Below are 20,088 nucleotides of genomic sequence, written 5' to 3' on the forward strand. Positions count from 1 at the left end.
TATATAATACATTTTGATCAACATGACATAAACAATTGATAATGTAGCAAAGAGCAGAGAATTGTACATAATCATTTGCATGGATGTACCAAAGCAATTGCAACTTGTTCAAAGAAGTGAGAAACTGCTTATATGATGTGCACAAGTGACATCATGACGTGAAGAATGAACAAATAGTTTTGAGAATTTCATTCTGATCTGAGAATTGTACTAAAGCGACTGAGAAAAACTGTAATTTTGGTTAGAGTGTATACATTTATGACTGAGGTACTTGTATAACAGTAAAATAAGCGGTGTAAAGTTTTATACACCACTGCTGGCATTACACTAAACCAATGGGCTTTCTGCAAACAACCAGCAGATTTCTGTAGAATGAAAGGTAGAATGTTCGATCTTCTGTAAGCTTTGTTTAGGATTGGAAAAAGCTGACCACACATATTCAGGTTAGCAGTGGTAGAACGAGGATAAAGATACATCAAGGAAACGAAAGGTATAACAAGAGAAAAGGACATTTTAGGCTTGTGAAAGGGATGCTTAATTTGAAAAATAATTAATATGGCCCTTTTTCAAAGTAAAGTATTTCACTTTTAGCAAAAATATACATTTTTTTAGAGGGTAGGTAAGACTGTGGGGCTCAGGTTGGGTTTTGGTGAGGAACAAATAGTCCCAAATGGCTCTTTTGGTGTTGAGTCTGCTAATCAGTAGAAAGCAGCGAAAGCAAGCAGGGTGGTAGATTTCAAGGACCGGGATTGGGCAGCCCTGCTCTAGAAGGTCCAGTTTTCTACTTCATTATCCGGCAATCTGATGGATAAGTGTTGGGTTTGGCAGCTAGACAGTCTGACGTTGAGGGTATGGATTTAATGTTAAAAAGGCTTCACATAGGGGACGGTCCCTTCCTGTTCCAACGTGACTTCATTCTGGTGTACAGTCCATGAAAAGGCATGGAGCAAGACTGCGATCCAAACCTTTTCATCTAATATTAGTCAGCGCAACCCAAGACCATGGAAGTCAGGAAAGTTCATATGTGTGTAGAGTAAACAAACACTTTTGGCAACATAGCCTTTGTGTGTGTATAAGTTTCAGTTTTTTTATACTGTAAGCTTTAAATTCTTGGATACAGATGCCCACAGAGAAAGTTGTAAATATTCTCTAGTAAATGCTTTGAATTAGCAAAAGGGACCTGAGGTTCCAAATCCACACACTGCACCTTTCTGTTCAGCTGCTTTACTGTTGTGAAAACGAAGCCTCTTTTTTTTTTCTTTTCTCAAAGGAGTTACTGTTTCTCCTGCAAACACAGTTTCTTTCTTTCGTCTGGTGCAATTGCAGTTTACGGTCGCACTCTTATTATATATGCTCACTATTTTATTGCAGAAAAACACACACCTTTCCTACATGGAATAAATCTTAGTAAGACATCTCATCGAGACAGTATTGAGACATTTTTACACACACATAGAATTTATTCACTGCAGATGAATTGTTATGCCTTATCATATTTGGCTGGTTGATTAAGCTCCATCTGGGACTTTTACAGGTGAGCAGAGGGGGATGATGTAACTAGGGCAAGTTACCATAGCTATAGACGTGGAGCATAAAGGAGCGCTAAAAAAGATCTGCAGCACTGTTGTGAATGTACATACGAGGAGAAGCAGTAACACCATCTGTATGGATTCTTTCAACATAAAAGCCTTTCCATTAAAATATATATATTCTGTGTGTTTGTTAAAGGTATCTTTGCTTTTTTTTTTAGACATTGCAGCTTTAATACAACAGGATTATTAAAGGGAATTTTTAAGGTTTTGGGATGATGTCAGCCATGTAGCACAGGAGCATGGCAGGAAATGTCTTTTCAGTTACAGCTTGTTTTTGTTTTTTTGTTTTTTTTTTCCTGTGCTGATAGTGTCCTGCCAAAGATTCTTGGAACAAATTCAGGCTAGCTTCCGCATGCGCTCACATTCAAATTCCCACAAACCAAAAGAATTTCTTCCCGGGTTCATGGCAGGACAGCCTGCCAGTATTTTTAAACTGTATTTTCTTTTGACTCAGTAAGTGTAAAGAAACTGTTAACAAAGTGTTAATTGGATTGCAATATTTCTGCAAATTGGTGTAAGATGATGCAGATTGCTTCAAATAACACACTCTACACAATAAATCAACCGAGAACACATCAAAAGGAGACATTTCAGTTTTTCCATTTATATTTACTAAATATTTTCTATTTTTTTTCTCTTAGACAAACTTAGAAAAGCTCCAGCACATCCAAAACTGCGCTGCTAGGGTCCTGACGCAAATATGACCACATCACTCCTGTCCTTCAGTCACTTCACTGGTTACCCATTCGTTCCAGAATTCAATAGAAACTCTGTCTCCTCACCTACCAATGTGTCCATGGAACTGCCCCTGCCTACCTAGGTGAGCTCCTTTTCCCGCAAGCCACTTCACGACTCCTCCGTTCCAATTTCACACACTGCTTTCATCAGCCAAGGACCAGGCTAACCACTATGGGAGACATAGCCTTTCAGGCTGCTGCCCCTCGACTCTGGTACAATCTTCCACAATCCCTCAGAGCCCCACAAAGCCTTGGCACATTTAAAAAAGGCCTAAAAACTTTCCTTTTTAATAATGCTTTTTAGTACTTTCATTGTTGTTTTTATTTTTGTCTGACTTTGTTCTTATTGTAAACCATTTTTATTTCTGCCTCCATTGTAGCGCTTTGAGATTTTAACTATTATGTAAAGCGCATTCTAAATAAAATTTATTATTATTATTATTATTATTATCTAAATAACTGTTGACCGGGAGGAATTGTAGAATTTATTGTTCTCATTTTTTAACAACCTTTTCTTGTGAGATGAAAACATTTTAGAAGTTTAATTTAGAACTAAAATGACCTTGTGAAAAATGTAAAACATTATCAACCAAATGCGTTCCGCTTTATAAAATCCAAAAATTAGAAATGTTTACGGTTTACTTTATTTTATTTATTTATTTATTTATTTTCGGGTCCCTTCTCTACTTCTGTGCCGGTCCCAAGCCCGGTTGCTTTGAAAGGGTTGCGTCAGGAAGGGCATCCGGCGTAAAACATTGCCAAGTTTACCATCCGACTCGTTCGCTGTGGCGACCCCTGATGGGAAAAGCCGAAAGAGAAACAAATGTATTTATTTTCGGGGTTCGTGCAGGGCAAATCTGTACGTGCATTACTAACTTGCATTAGTCTGGAGGTAAAAACAGCCTTTTTGGATGAGGGAAAGTGTTGTTCTGCACAAAAATTCACAAACTTTAAATACAGTTTTTCACATTTGGAAGATCTGATTCTGAGCTGATAGCATAACAAAGTTGACATATTTAAGTTATCTATGCTGAAAAAGAATATTAATTCTATCATAAAAGAAGAAAATATTGCTAGGATTCGGATTATCTGGTAAAATCCCTTACATGAAACAATTTACACTTTATGTCTTCATGAAAACGTTTCAGCTCTTAAAAAGGGCTGTTCCTTATAATCTCATTCATTCATCATCTAAACTCATTTTGTCCCCTTTGGGGTCACGGGGCCGCCGGAGTCTATCCTGGTCACTCGTGGGCGAAGGCACAAATCACACACCCACGCACACTCACATTCACACCTAGAGACAATTTAGAGTAACCAATGATCTTATGAAGCATGTTTTTGGATGGTGAGTCCGGCTTTCTCCCTTTAGTCTATTATGTTTAAAATAAAGAGGCATGGGTGTTACTGAGGATTTTAAAAGTAAAAAAATAGAATAGAATAGAACTTTATTGTGATTTATTTATCACAAAGGGGAAATTGTTACCTTGTAGAAAAATTCTAGATCTTTTAAATCTGCACCAATTTTGTTAAAATGCAAATAATTTCATTTAACTGAGATTAAATTTTAAAAAGTTATTTGATCATTTGTATTTTATTTATTTGTTTGTTTGTTTTTTAATATACTGTAGTAAAACTTTGTATAATGTTAAAAGTCGGTCGTGCAGGAAACTCGTAAAGCGGTAACTGTACACCCGGACGGCGTTGCTAGGCAACCAGCGTCCCTCAGACGGCCTATATCATGCAGCCCCGTCTGGTGAGGCTCTGCAGCCCTCTCCACCAGCGGCCCGCGGCGGAGTCCATACCGCGGGATACAGCTGCAGGACGACAGAGCTACAGCGAGCCGTTCACAATGTGTTGATGACCGGGAGAACCGGTCACGACGCTTTGAGGACATGTCAGAAAGGTGAGCTGAAACTTCTTCAGCTGTTTCTTATTTTCCTCATCACTTTGTATACTGGACCTGTCACGGTCCAAATTCTCTATTTTCCAGTGACTTTTAATGACCATTAGTGGCTGATCAAGTGTCCGCTGTTGCCACGGCAACGTTTCCTAATCCGCCACGTCAGACCCAGTTTGCTGTAACGCAAACCCCCCGGTCGCTGGTCATGGTGTCAGCACGCGGACAGGGTTTAGGTTTCGAAACCGGCAGGTCCAGGCAGGGGCGTGGCTCAGCGCCGCGCGCTCACCTCCTCATTCCTCCGTCTCAGCTCCTCAGGTGTGAACAGCGGCAGTTTCCCCAAATCCCACTCCTCCCCGGATTCAGAGCTCGGAGTGACCGCCACACCCCTCTCCGTGGACCACAGTCCCGACTCTGGGCTGGTATCTACGCCTGTGAGTGCCACACATTCACACAGGCACATGGGTCAGGTCCATTCACTGTATAGGAGAACTGGACTGAGGGTCCCCTCCCCTCTGTTGTTTTAAACCGGAAGTACCCTCTGGCTCCAAGAAGCTAAAATCTCACAGACTACTATAGAGAAATAAACAGCTATTCCTCAGTCTTGCCAAAGGTCAGAATTACCATTCTTGCTCTGAATTTTTTTTACATATGTTCTTGATACTCATTTTTCCCCATGACAGTATTCATGTTGTAAAACTGGCCAATCAGATGCCTTAATAAAAGCATTTGGTGTCTGCTGGCCCCCACTTTTTAATGTTTAGAATGTGTGATTGACAGACTCTCCTGAGCTCACTCATAAACGGCTACAGTAGTTGCCATAAAAATGTTGATTCAGACCAATCCCTGCTTAGCAACGTCATCTGGCTCCAAATGTCGACATCCGTATCGCAGAAAAATGGCGACTGAATTTGCTTCATTCCGCTGGAGCCAGCATCAATAATTCAATCAATTCTTTAAGGGTGCCGTCACACGTGTTCGGTCCAGTTCTCCTATAGATTCAATGATACGTTCATTGATGCTGTTCACCATAATGGTTGCTTCTTGTTCTGGCTTCATCTCTCAATTATTTCATTTATTTCACAGATGCTAAGCTAAATTTCAAATTAAGCATAAACCCAGGTTCCTACATTTATGCGACAAATGTTGGAACTTGGATTGTTGTTATAATAATAGAACAAAACCCAAAGTTCTTACATTTGCCTGTAACACATGTAAGATCTCGGGTTTATGTTTTATTTTGAAACTTGCATATGTGATATAAGTAGAAACTTTATTTTTGTTTTATTTTGAAATTTAGCTCATGTAAGAACAAAAAAATCAGCTTCCTATTTTTATCAGATGAATGTAGGAACTTGAGTTTATGTTTTATTTTGAAATTAGGCTCAAACTAATACAAAAAAACATCTTTCTGCATTTGTTACATATAATTATGAATTTGTACTTGAACTTTTTTTTCTTTTTCTTTTTTGTGGAAATTTAGTTTAAAAAACTTTCTAGATTTGTGACATAAATGTAGAAACTTAGGTTTTGGTTTCAAAATAAATCAAAAGCCTAAGTTCCATTTTCCATACAAATTTAAGAACTTACCTTAAGTTAATGCTATATTTTGACATTTAGCTCAGAATACAAAATAAAAACTACATAAATAAATACATAAATATAAGAGCTTTAGATTTTGTTTTTATTTTGAAACCTCCAAATGTAGAAACTTGGATTTATATTTTATTTTGAAATTTAGTTAAAAAAAACAACTTCTTACATTTGTGGCATATATAGGAACTTAGAATTTTGGTTTTTCTTTCAGCCAAATTTCGAAATAAAACAAAAACCAGAGTTTCTACATTTATCACGTGAAGAGAAAGATTTATATTTTTTACAATAGAAGCTAGTTTAAAAAACATAAGTGCAGGATGAAATTGACTTTCAACTCCTAGTTTGTGTCCTGCTGAGCATTCTTTTTTCATCCTCCTTACTCTCAGAACTAGTACAGAGGAATAAAGGTCTCTCACTTGGTCTTTGATCCTTCCTCAGCTGTCACTCAAAGAAGAAAAATGTTGGGTGGTGGGCTTGAAGTGCCGTTCCACATCTGTAAACCTGACAGATGACAGCCAAATACGGCTGCTAACATCCTAATTCCTCCCGTAAATGGTAGATTTGGAGTGCTGTGCTGTGATGGAACAGTAGTGGACAGCTGGTGGGTGTGGAGTGACTCAGGCAGAGGAAGGAGAACAGACTGACTGGGTTCAAAAGGTCAAGGACAAAGAACCCAATCCTGCTTTTTTAAGACGAGAAATATCTCAAAATTAAACTTTAATTTGCAGCTGTTTTATTTTTTAGTAGCATAGTTTACTTATTTACAGTAGACCTGCAGTTTGGTCAATAAAGGACCACCAAACTAGGGTAAGGAAAGGAGCTCAGTGCTCTAAAGATTCTTTGCTAAGAAAACCTCTTTGCGTTGACTTTGATGCATTTGTAAACAAAAGCTTTCCTCTTCCTCTTAGGTTCCATCGAGTCGCTTCAGGTTTTTGTCATGGCATCGTCTGGAGCAGTGTGACGTCACAGGTGACCAGCTGGCCTGTCCTCGTGTTAGAGAAGGTGGAAAACCCCACATTCCTATGTGCTTCACTTTAAGTGCAAACTGTAGGATTGTTAAATGTTTCCTTTTGGACAACCTGCAAAGGGCCGTCACAAGAGGAGCTACATCTAGCAGAGGATGTCGATGTCTTACTGGAGAGAGGGAGGAGGAGGAGGAGGAGGAAGGAAGAAGGACAGAGGTGGGAGGAGAGGCTGCAGGAGAACTGGGAAAACTGCCTCGTAAGTCAACTTTTTGTGTGTTTTATGTTGGTGGACTGGGCAGAAAAAGAGAATTGGTTCGCTTCCCCAGGAGTTAAACTTGTCCTACCAAGACTTGGGAGACCCCTACCAGCTGGAGAACTTTTTGCGGATCCTCCGTCGGTTGATCCGTGTGGAAAAACTACAACTGATCGACAATTCTCTCATGAACCTGAGTTCTGTGCGTCTGCCAAGGTAGAAGCTTATTGTTACATTATTATGACATTTTGCTCTTTCTTCAGGTATTTTTTGATGGTTGTTTTTCTATTGCAGGTGCCGAATGCTAAACCTGCACCGTAACCACCTGGTGTATCTACATCAGCTGCCAAAGCTCCCGGCGGTAGAGCACCTTTGTCTGTCGGAGAACGCCATCGCCTCCCTGGGTGGACTGGGATCTCTGGGGCACAGCCGGCTTCGCTCCCTCAACCTGACCCGCAACCCAGTGGCCTTTACTCAGGACTACCGCGCACGGTGACGGCATTCACGTTGCAGAGACGTTTTGCCAGCGTTTGCGGCCGTTGGTTGGCATCGCCTTCATTCCCCTTTTCTTTGTGTACAGGGTTTTCTCCTGTTTGCCAAACCTGGAGGTGTTGGACGGGATTCCAAAGCTGCCAGCAGACGCGCTGCCTTTCAGAATAAGAGCCCCTGAAACCACAAGGATCTGTAACATTTTGTGACACTCCTAAAGTTGGATACTTAGAGACTCAACAGAAAGTTCTGCTTAGATGACACTAATATATTTTATTTAAGGGCACAGGGACTTGAAATAATTTTTTTTATACTTTAACATTGTATAACTTGACACCAATATTTTAATAAGTCTTTTGTAAAATTCTTTCAAAGGTATTTTTATAATAAAACAAAAGTGTTCAACTTGTTTTCGCCTCCCTTCCCTGCACACAGCTTTTTGAATGGATTCTGGAGAAACTTGATCCACATTCAATGGCTGAGATGAACTTGTGCTCCCGGCATCTCACAGGTGGGAGGTAATTCCCCTTCGTCTGCTGCAGAAATGCGATGTTCACGCTTGAGTCTTTTATGGGGATCGCTCAACCACAGAGCAGTTTCATAGGAGAGTTTGTCCCCCCACCCCCCAGCTGTTTCACAGCGAACACTCACAGCTGCATCTGCTGTGTATGAGAAAAGTAACAGGACGTCCGCTTTGAACTCATCAAATATTTACCGTCCACACTCTTTTGTGTCCTCCCACTGACTGGGTAATGATCCGCTGAGCTTCATGCAGAGTCATCCAAAGCAATCACACTTTTAGAATCTAGGAGAGATGTGCACATTCTGTGTGAAAGTAAACACACTTCACCTGGTTCATCAGAAGCTTCACTCTGTGCACTAAAGATGAGTTATTTTCATATTTGGAGGGGTTATGCAACCTGCTTCCGTCCTGATTTATTCATATGCTGCAGCGCAGTACTCTTCTTTAATAATGGTTTCACTTTCCCCATTCACCTGCAGCAAAAACACACAAGGCCACTTGACACTTTAAAGTGAGCCTACAAGTAATTGTCGGCACACACATGTAAATACAGTGTAGCATACGTGCACAGCACTCCTGTTTTTCCCCACATTATTGCAGAGAAGAACCCAATTTAAGCAGCAGTGAGAAAGCGCATCCTGTCTGTTAGATGCTTCTTTGGGGACTTGGTTTCCTGTCTAGTTGATAAATGAGCGAAGCTGCATAGACAGGATAATGAGCTCAGCGGCTCTTTGTGCTGCCAGCAGGATCCGGGTCAAACGGGGCGCACGGTTGTGGTATGTGGCGGCGTGTGTGGCGTTTTATGCGGTTCTGTGGATGCAAACACAAACATGGTGTTTTGTAAACAAGCTTTACATTGATCTTGTGCCGGTGCTACATGGAGAGCTTGATAAGACAGTTTTTATCAAGATAGATTTAGACTCTCAGCCACTAAAAGAGTTAATTGATCAGCCCATGGGGTAATTCAACGACCGATGGGGGTTTTCAGGATGTCAGGGGTTAAGGGGAGTCATCATCTGAGCAATTGCTCAGTCTCTGAAAACACACGTGTTTTCTCAGGGATGAGACACCGGTTGGTTTCACATTCCTCCTGGGACAAGATTGTCAGCAAATCTCGTGAAAGCCCAAGGGCAGGAAAAATTTTAGAGAGGGGGGTGTAAATACAGGAATGACAGAACGAGCAGTGTTGAAGCGAACGAGCCCTTTATTAGCCCTTGTTCTATCTTAGATGACCCCACCCTTGCATTGACGTTTTCTCCCTACCATGACAAAGGTGGATAAAGGTAGGAAGAGTTTATGTAATCTATGGACACCAGTAAAGATCACAAATCATTGAAGAAAAAAGATTCAGAGCACTGTCTAGTGGGTCTAGACTCCCAATGTTAAAGTGCCTAGGATAGCACAAGGGTTAAAAATTCCTTTTTATAAGCCTTTTATTTTTTCTCGTTTCATGCTAAAATCTAAAATAAATGTATACACGAAGCGTGAAAGTGTTGGTTAACTACTTTTTCCTTTTTTATTTGAAATGGTAAAGAAAAGGGGAGAAAGTATACATCTTCAACACTGATAATTAATGTAAGAGGAGTATATCCATGTTTGTCTGAAATGTAGAAATGATATTTATAATACCCAGAAACCCATAATACACCCGTAAGGGGGGGGGGGGGGTATAAAAATAAAGGGTTACATTTATGCTGTTTTTATAAATACCAAGTTACAAGAATAAAGATACCAGTAATATTAAATCAAATCTGCTCTTGACAGGGAATTAATAAAAAGTATTTGTGCCAAATTTGTTTTTTTGAGTTCTTAATTGCTAAGTTAATTTTTCGCTTCTGAATATTTCTAATACAATTCCAAACCAATTGTCCAAAGTGGGCTCAATTTTCTTTTTTTGTGTTTAGTAAAATCTGGAATGAACTCCCACAAACCATCAGGACTCTGACATCACTAAGACTATTTAAAGGAGCATCTATACTTAATTTAAAAGACAGATAAAGCAGCACAGATGACGTTGCTTCTAACTTCCTCTCATGCTGTTTCTCCATGAATGGTATATGATTGCATAATTGTTCTGTTTTATCTTGGTATGTACTATGGTTCAAGGTTGTTACAACCGGGGGTGGTAGTGGGGATAAGCTCCCACTCCCTATAAAAAGCTCCCATCGTGTGCGTCTCATATAGCCTCTGACAACCCAGTCCAGCTCCTGGCCTTCTCGTGTGGCTTTGCTACTAAGCCCGGCGAAACCGTTTTTACTGACAGGAGAAGGGGCAAAGGCGGCCTGTTGGCGCCTCAAAACCAGCTGCTTCGGGCAGGTGGGGCTCGTAAACCTTGGACGGTAGCTCACCTAGGAGAAGGAAACTCTGATTACAAACCTCCGCTGCCTTGCGGTATACCCTCTCAGGGAAGGCTAAGGGAGTAAACCCTGACAGAAAATCCGGAGCCGGAGTCCCAAAGGCGGTGTGACATCGTATCGTCAATACCGGCAACTCCTGCGGCGCAGCTGGAGCCAAGCTGTACTGACTCTGTCTTTCCCTTGGACCCTTCAGTTTCACGGAGAGGGGAGGACTGCTGCATGTGTAACCGGCAGGTCTGCCTGTGACAGGTGTAGGCTTGCTGATTGGGGATTTGGTACAGCTGTGTCTGTCCCTATATAAGAAACGGGGAGTGAGTGGACAGACAGTGGCTGCCTCTTTGCGTGGTGGTATGTATGGCTGAAGCTCCTCTTGTTGGGGGGGGACGTAGATCACATTTTACTCATATTCTACTCTTTTTTTTAACTAGATGCTGTAAGCGGCTGGACGTATTGCAGATGTCTTGAGCCACTGCGTGTTCTTTACCCACCCCTTTTATACATTTTAATGTGCTTTTAGAGTGATGTTGTACTTATTGTGTGGTTGACTCTGATTTATTTTATTGGTTTACAGGTCTGAGTCGGGCGCCGGTGCGTGTGGTGTCGGTGAGGGGGCCTCTGGTGGCAGCGTCTTCCTCACTCCAGTTCCCTCACTGTATTTGTTTATTATTTTTCCCTTTTAGTGTGTAGTGGAAGTTTCTTTGGCATGTTTTTTTCTTATCTTGTGTGGGGTTGTTTTAGTTGTTTTCAGCACGGAGTGGAGTGAGGTGCGCTGCCTCTTACTGGCTTAGTCCACGGCCTCTCTCTTTCCCTCCCCTCCTGCACGGGCGGTCGGCTCGGCCTTCCTGTTTTTATTCCTGGATCTCCCTTTTATTGTTTATTCTGTGTACTGTTAATCAGAGTGAAACTGCATTTTTAGAGCAGGAGTTTTCCCATGCTTTGTGTTGCATTATGGAGAAGGTTGAACGGTGTTCACAGGGGCGGACGTTGGATTCCTCTAGGTTGCTTCGAGACCAGTTCGTGGAGAATGTGTTAGATCCCAACCTACGCCGGGAACTGAAACGGTTGGTGAGACAGGATCCAAGAAGCTCATTGTTGGAAATCAGAGCAGAGGCTATTCGTTGGGAACAGGAGGGGCGCTGTGGGGAGCCACGGGGGCGAGTTTATTCAGTCCCTTCTTTTTCCTCAGTGCAATATTTGAATGCTAGAGCCCCCACCCCTACAAACACAGAGGTGTCAGCCTTGCGGAAGCTGTTAGAAAAACAGCAAGAGCAGCTGGATAAACTGACACAGGGTTTTCTGGCTCTACAGGCAGCCTCTCAACCCCCAACTAGCCGTACACGGTCCAGTGTGGTGTGTCGGCGTTGTCAAAAACCCGGTCACTATGCTCGTGAGTGTGAGAATGAACGTGTCCCAACCCAGCCAGGAGCCTCACTTTCTGTGGCAGCTCAGGAGGCGGGAAACGTCCACCATCTGATGTGAGGGGCCAAACATCAGGTGGAGAGAGTGCTGGCTCCCAGGGTCGGGGTCCATTCGTGACCTCAGGCACATCCAACCTTGTGGCACAATGCCCTACAGTAGCTGTTAAATTAGGAGGGGTGGTCGCTAACCTTCTCCTTGACACAGGCTCGATGGTAACCACCATATCTGAAAGCTTCTTTAATCAATCTTTGCAGCAGGTTATTAGACCTTGCAATTGGCTCGCGTTAACGGCTGCAAATGGGTTGGAAATCCCATACCTCGGCTATGTTGAACTAGACGTTGTTGTTTTTGGTCAGCTTATGGCACAGCGGGGTGTCTTGGTTGTTAAGGACCTTGCACGACCTAATAGGTCTTCAGATGTTGTGGGTGTGTTGGGGATGAATGTTATTAAAGAGTGTTACCAGCAGCTGTTTAATCAACATGGGCCTGATCTCTTTGCTCTCCCTGAAGTACAGCAGACGCCCCAGGACTGGCAACAGGCATTACAGTGCCACCATCAGATGACGTCTAAAGCTCAGGTGTTGAAGAAAGGGATGGCCCGGGTTAGAGGCAAGCGCTCGGTTATCATACCAGGAGGCACTGTTAAATGGGTTGCAGCCACATGTTGCTCCCAGTTCACACAGTTAACAGGTGCTGCACTAATTGAGCCCTTGGAAGATGGCTACACCCTTCCTGAGAACCTTTTGTTATCTCCAGCCATGGTCGTTGGTCAGGAGGGCACAGTTTATATCCCTATTGTGAATGTAGGGAAGCTGGACATAACCCTCCGACCCCACCAGCCGATTGGCCTACTCAGCCAGGCAGATGTGGTCAGTTTCCCAGATGGCGTTTCATTTGTAAAACAAAGCAGTAGATCGACTGCTATGGTTGCGTCTCATACAACTGTGGAGATGAACACTGTCCAAAAACAGGTCCAGTCGGTTGACCTATCGGCATTATCGGACTTGGATCAGCAGAAGGTGAGAGCATTGTTGTTATGCCACGAGGGTGCTTTTGCCACCTCAGAGTTTGACCTGGGTTGTAGCAATTTGATAACCCATGACATACCTCTGCTTGATGAGACCCCTGTGAGGCAGCGACATAGGCGAATCCCACCGTCTGATTATGATGAGGTTAGGGCTCATGTACGCAAACTGCTGGACAGTCAGGTCGTACGGGAGAGCTGTAGCCCCTTCGCCTCCCCAATAGTCCTGGTTCGGAAGAAGGATGGGACTTTGAGGTTGTGTGTCGACTACAGACTTTTGAACAGCAAGACAAGGAAGGATGCTTTCCCTCTACCAAGGATCGAGGAATCACTGGACGCCCTATCAGGTGCCAGATGGTTTTCAACACTTGACTTGGCCAGTGGCTACCATCAGGTGGCAGTAACGGAGAAGGATAAGATGAAGACTGCTTTCTGTACACCCTTCGGCCTGTTTGAGTTTCAGAGAATGCCTTTTGGCTTATGTAATGCCCCCAGTACTTTCCAGCGGCTTATGGAAAGGATGTTTGGGGACCAGAACTGTCACACTCTGTTACTGTACTTGGACGATGTGATTGTCTTTTCCTCCACTGTTGATGAGCACCTGACTAGATTGGAGCTGGTCCTCAGCCGTTTTGAAAAGGAGTCCCTGAAAATTAAGCTGGAAAAGTGTCATTTCCTTAAACAGCAGGTGGACTACCTGGGTCATGTTGTGTCTGCAGCTGGTGTGGCAACTGATCCAAAGAAGATTGCGGCTGTCGCCGAATGGGCCCCTCCCCAGACTGTATCTGAATTAAGAACATTCTTGGGATTTGCAAGCTATTATAGGCGCTTTGTGGAAGGCTTTGCCCAGTTGGCTGCCCCTCTTCATCAGGCTATTGCTGAGTTGTCCGGGAAGAGGCGTCGTCAGCGGAGGGAGTCCTTGAATGAAGCATGGACCCTCCAGTGTGAGGGTGCTTTCCAAAGACTGAAAGAAAAACTAATCTCCTCACCTGTTTTGGCATATGCTAACTTTGATCTGCCTTTCATTTTAGAAGTGGATGCAAGTCACGAGGGTCTGGGCGCAGTGCTGTCTCAAGAGCAGGAGGGCAAAATCAGGCCCATAGCCTACGCCAGTCGTAGTCTTCACCAAGCAGAGAAGAACTACAGCTCTATGAAACTTGAGTTCCTGGCAATGAAGTGGGCCATGACACAGAAGTTCCGGGACTATTTGGTGGGCCATAAGTGTGTAGTGTGGACTGACAATAATCCCCTTAGTCATTTGCAGACAGCAAAGCTGGGAGCTACAGAGCAGCGTTGGGTAGCAGAGCTGGCTGTGTTTGATTATTCAGTGAGATACCGCTCTGGCCGCACCAATCAAAATGCTGATGCTCTTTCTCGACAACCTCAAACCAAGGCCTGTACCATCATGACGCCAGTTTGTCCAGGGTCTGTGTTACCAGAAGGACTTCAAGAGGTGGAATGTGCTCCCATTTCAGCCACTCAGTCCAGTGTTTCCACGGTACCGCAACGGACTACAGATGATCTGGTGGTTTTGCAGCAGGCAGATGCAACCATTGCACCGATTATGCACCTGGTTGGGCAGCAGCGAATGCCTGGCCGGCTGGAGAAGCAAGCACTGGAGGTCGGGGCACAGAGACTGCTTCGCCAGTGGGGTCGGCTTAGCATTAAAGATGGACTGTTGCATCGTACCTACCAGCGACCAGACGGGGGTGAGCCAGTCCTCCAGCTAGTACTGCCAGAGAGCCTACAGGAAGAGGTGTTTCAGCAATTGCATACCCACCATGGCCATCAAGGCATTGAACGTACTCTGGAGTTGATCCAGCAAAGGTGTTACTGGCCACGTATGGGTGCCATTATTCGGGATTGGTGCCTGAAGTGTGAACGGTGTTGTCTGGCCAAAATCACCCGACCCCAGGTACGAGCACCTTTGGGTCATCTCTTGGCTTCTAGGCCGAATGAAATTCTGGCTATTGACTTTTCCATGTTGGAGCCAGCGAGGGATGGGAGAGAGCAAGTACTAGTTATGACCGATGTCTTTTCCAAGTTTACACAGGTTGTGCCAACCCGAGACCAGAGGGCTTCTACTGTGGCAGACATCCTCATCAAGGAGTGGTTTTACAAGTTTGGGGTCCCTACACGGCTTCACTCGGATCAGGGCCGCTGCTTTGAAAATAACATCATATACCAGCTTTGTGAGTTGTATGGCGTTGAGAAGTCCCGCACAACACCCTACCATCCTCAAGGAAATGGCCAATGTGAGCGGTTTAATCGCACGCTTCATGATCTGCTGCGAACCATCCCAGTTGACCAAAAGCACCGCTGGCCCGAGTATTTGCCCCAAGTGTTGTTTAGTTACAACACCACTCCACACCAGTCAACAGGACACTCTCCATTCCTTCTCATGTTTGGTCGTGAACCTCAGTTGCCTGTTGACTTTCTTCTGGGTCGCATTGAGGAGCCTGTTGCCGGCGAGGCCCGTCATTGGGTCAGTGAACACAAGAGGAGGCTACAAGTGGCTATAGTAGGTGCCAGAGAACGAATGCGCCTAGCTGCTGCGGGGAGGAAGGAAAGGGCAGACAAACATGTTACAGAGGAGGTGTTGCCAGCTGGACAGAGGGTGTACCTGAGGGACTTCTCACACAGAGGGCGCAACAAGATCCAGGACAAGTGGGCTCCTGAAGTGTTTGTGGTCACAAGACATCCTGAGCCTGGAGGGGCCGTCTATACAGTTGCCCCACAGGATCAGCCTGAAAAGGTACGGCAAGTAAATCGTAGCATGATTAAGCCTATACCTTTGGAACCACCCGTTTTGCCAGATAGACCCAGTTCTAGAGCAAGGAGCCCTGACGTTGAAGAGAATGGCTTCTGGATTTCAAGACCTTCATCAGGACAAAAACGAACTGGGGTCCTGGCCGTACCTACAGTGGAGGCTGCTCCTGCTGCCTGTCCGAATACAGTCGACCCTCCTGTATTACGAAGGACTACTCGCCAAACGGCTGGACAGCATACAAACCCCCATCATCTACCAGTGGGTGTTGGGACTAGGTTAGAGGGGGCTGCAGGGTCTCAGGTGCGGGTGTCCAGCAGTATGCTTGAAGGGTTGTTTCGCCCGTGGCAGTGAGTTGTCGGGACGCCAACAAAAAAAAACGGGGGAAGAATGTAACCGGCAGGTCTGCCTGTGACAGGTGTAGGCTTGCTGATTGGGGATTTGGTACAGCTGTGTCTGTCCCTATATAAGAAACGGGGAGTGAGTGGACAGACAGTGGCTGCCTCTTTGCGTGGTGGTATGTATGGCTGAAGCTCCTCTTGTTGGGGGGGGACGTAGATCACATTTTACTCATATTCTACTCTTTTTTTTAACTAGATGCTGTAAGCGGCTGGACGTATTGCAGATGTCTTGAGCCACTGCGTGTTCTTTACCCACCCTTTTTATACATTTTAATGTGCTTTTAGAGTGATGTTGTACTTATTGTGTGGTTGACTCTGATTTATTTTATTGGTTTACAGGTCTGAGTCGGGCGCCGGTGCGTGTGGTGTCGGTGAGGGGGCCTCTGGTGGCAGCGTCTTCCTCACTCCAGTTCCCTCACTGTATTTGTTTATTATTTTTCCCTTTTAGTGTGTAGTGGAAGTTTCTTTGGCATGTTTTTTTCTTATCTTGTGTGGGGTTGTTTTAGTTGTTTTCAGCACGGAGTGGAGTGAGGTGCGCTGCCTCTTACTGGCTTAGTCCACGGCCTCTCTCTTTCCCTCCCCTCCTGCACGGGCGGTCGGCTCGGCCTTCCTGTTTTTATTCCTGGATCTCCCTTTTATTGTTTATTCTGTGTACTGTTAATCAGAGTGAAACTGCATTTTTAGAGTTTGAGTTTTTAATTAAATTACATGTTTTACAAGCTTTTATTGTCTCAGCCATTTTTTGTGTTGGTGGTCCCACTCTGCACTGACGGTACCTTGGTCACACATGGGCAACAGCTATCCCTCCATTTCACCCTGCCCAGGCTCAGTAGCTCCACTGGAGAGGACACTCCAGCGCCATCGAAAGATGGCGACACAACATGGGAGGGGACAGATACCCGTTATAAGCTCGTCCGATTGGCGAAGGAAACGAACGCCAGGGGTCTCCTTTGATGGTGGGAGAGGTCATTGTGCCTCATTGGACAGCTACCGCCCGCCTCAAGCTGGGCAGCCCCCAGCCAGTTAGGTGCTGTCTCGCCATGGCCTACCTGCCCCACTGGGTGCGTGGGGATTAGAGAGGTGCCTCTCGAAAAGTGGGCCAATAAACACTTGCACCAGGCAATCCCAAAGCACTAAGAAAAAAGCCTCCAGCTCTTCGTTTTGCTAGTTGGAACGTCAGGACCATGTGTCCCGGACTCACTGCAGACCTCCAGCAGATCAATGATGCAAGGAAGACAGCTGTCATCGATAGAGAACTCTTGCGACTAAACATCGACATTGCTGCCTTACAGGAGACACGGTTGGCTGGCAACGGCACCATCAGAGAAGCAAACTACACCTTCTACTGGCAGGGGAAAGCTCCAGACCAAGAGGTTGCACCACTCAAAGAAGAGAGGTCGGCCGCGCATCAACACCAGTTGCTCCAGCAACCTTGCGAAAACTCAGCAAGTCAACAGCAGGCTGGAAAACACCCTCAGCGAGGGAGTGGCAACAGATGGCACCATTGATTCCAGGTGGCTCCACCTCCGCGATGCTGTATACAACTCTGCCATCACTGCCTAAGGGAAGAAAGAGAGGAAAAACGCTGACTGGTACGAGGCCCACTGGGAGGAAATGGAGCTTGTGACCGAGGCAAAGAGAAAAGCCCTTCTGGCTTACAAGGCCAAGCCCAGCCCAAGTACACTACAAGCCCTACAGAATGCCAGGAACAAAGCCCAGCAGACTGCCCGCCAGTGCGCCAACACCTACTGGCTGAACCTCTGCAGCAGTATACAGTCAGCTGCAGACTCAGGCAATGCAAGAGGAATGTACGAGGGCATTAAGAAGGCAATAGGCCCAACCCTCTACAAGACCGCCCCCCTCAAGTCCAAAACGGGCCAGGTGATCATCGACCAGGAGAAGCAGATGGAGCGATGGATAGAGCACTATCTTGAGCTGTATGAAACACAAAACATAGTAACTGATGCAGCTCTCAATTCCATCCCAGACCTGCCAGCCATGGAGGAGCTAGACACCCCACCTACTTTGGAAGAACTCAGCAAAGCCATCGACAGCCTTCCCTGTGGGAAGGGACCTGGGAGCGACGGAATCCCCCCAGAGGTCCTAAAGAGTGGGAAATCAGCCCTGCTTCATCCACTCTATGACCTCCTCTGCCTCTGCTGGGATCAGGGCTACATCCCCCAGGACATGCGAGACGCCAATGTCATTACTTTGTACAAAAACAAAGGGGACAGGAGCGACTGCAACAACTACCGGGGCATTTCTCTCCTCAGCATTGTCTGCAAAGTGTTCGCCCGTGTCGCCCTAGTCCGCCTGCAGGCCCTTGCCTCCCGTGTTTACCCAGAGTCCCAGTGTGGCTTCAGGACTGGCCGATCAACTTTAGACATGATCTTCTCTCTACGCCAGCTGCAGTAGAAATGCCAGGAGCAGAACATGCCACTCTACATCGCCTTCATCGACCTCACAAAGGCATTCGATTTGGTCAGTCGAAGCGGACTCTTCAGTTTGCTGCGAAAGATCGGATGCCCCCCACACCTGCTTGCAGTGGTCATGTCCTTCCATGAGAACATGCACAGTACGGTCTGCTACAATGGTGCAACATCTGAGGCCTTCCCCATTAGGAGTGGAGTAGAGCAGGGCTGTGTCCTTGCGCCTACACTCTTCGGCATCTTCTTCTCCATGCTCCTTCAATATGCCTTCAGGGACTGTTGTGAGGGTGTCTACATCCACACCAGGTCGGATGGCAAGCTCTATAGCTTAGCCCGTCTTCGTGTCAAGACTAAAGTCACAGAAGTACTCATCCGTGAGTTGCTCTTTGCTGATGACGCAGCCTTGACATCACACACTGAAGGTGGCCTTCATCAGCTCGTCAGTTGCCTCTCCCACGCCTGCAAGGAGTTTGGATTACCATCAGTCTGAACAAAACCAACGTCATGGCCCAGGGCACTGAAACCCCTCCAACAATCGCCATTGACGGACACATCCTGGACGTTGTGGAGAACTTCACCTATCTCGGGTCCATGATCTCCAGTTCGCTGTCCATCGACTCGGAGATCAACAGCAGAATCGCAAAGGCAGCTGCAGTCATGGCCAAACTGATCCAGCGAGTGTGGAATAATTCCAGCCTCACTGAGAAGACCAGATTGCACGTCTACCAAGCCTGCGTGCTCAGTACTCTCCTCTATGGCAGCGAAACGTGGACCACCTACGCAAGGCATGAGAAGAGGGTCAACACCTTTCACTTGAGGTGCTTGCGGCGTGTGCTGCGGATCAAGTGGCAGGACAATGTCCCAAACACCGAGGTGCTGGAACGAGCCAACATGAACAGCATGCACGCAGCACTTGGTGAGAGACGTCTGAGGTGGCTTGGCCATGTCATGAAAATGGACTCAGGCCGCATTCCTAAAGACCTCTTCTACGGCGAGCTAGCCATAGGCTGTAGAACAAGAAGGCGTCCAAAGCTGCGCTTCAAAGACGTCTGCAAGAAGGATATGAGGTGGTGCTCCATTGACCCCAACACATGGGAAAGTCAAGCAGACGATCGCCACATTTGGAGACTTGCAGTTAGGCAGGGTACAACAGATGCAGAGGCCAAGCGGAACGAGAATGCTGTACAGAAAAGAACCAGGAGGAAGCAGCGGCAGCAGCAGCTGCAAGAGCCATCATCCTTCACCTGTACAAAGTGTGGCAGGGACTGCCATTCCAAAATCGAACTGCACAGCCACTCTCGGTGGTGCAGGTAGATTCAACAAGGAGCTACACCATCGTCTCTCGAGACGGACGACTATGGATGTCTTGAGTTAATTGTTCTGCAGAGCAGGAACCTGCTGCTGAAAATGTTTTTAATCTTTTCTGTTTAATGAATGATCTAAATAATTAGTCAGGACTTGAACCAGGGCCTTCTTACTGTGAGGCAAGAGCACTAACCACCGTGCAGCCAAATATGTTCTTTAAAGCAAAATAACTGAATTTGATCATCCCTCAGGCATAGTTCACGAATATGCTGGTCTTCTATGCACTGTTCTAGCATTTGATTGTGTTCTAAGCACAGTTTCCTCACAGCAA

The 20,088-nt window shown here is 45.5% G+C and overlaps 1 protein-coding gene across 1 annotated transcript; it reads left to right on the top strand.

Moving 5' to 3' along the window:
* Nucleotides 1-4,090: 4,090 nt before the first annotated feature.
* LOC105355514 lies at nt 4,091-7,886 on the top strand. Its single transcript, XM_020708425.2, has 7 exons — nt 4,091-4,235; nt 4,540-4,663; nt 6,734-6,827; nt 6,913-7,046; nt 7,117-7,259; nt 7,338-7,535; nt 7,624-7,886. Exons 1-7 carry the CDS (start codon nt 4,225-4,227, stop codon nt 7,739-7,741), a joined length of 822 nt encoding a protein of 273 aa, XP_020564084.1. The 5' UTR covers nt 4,091-4,224; the 3' UTR covers nt 7,742-7,886.
* Nucleotides 7,887-20,088: the final 12,202 nt, after the last annotated feature.

Source organism: Oryzias latipes, chromosome 13 (assembly GCF_002234675.1).
Source record: "Oryzias latipes chromosome 13, ASM223467v1".
Taxonomy (NCBI): Eukaryota; Metazoa; Chordata; class Actinopteri; order Beloniformes; family Adrianichthyidae; genus Oryzias; species Oryzias latipes.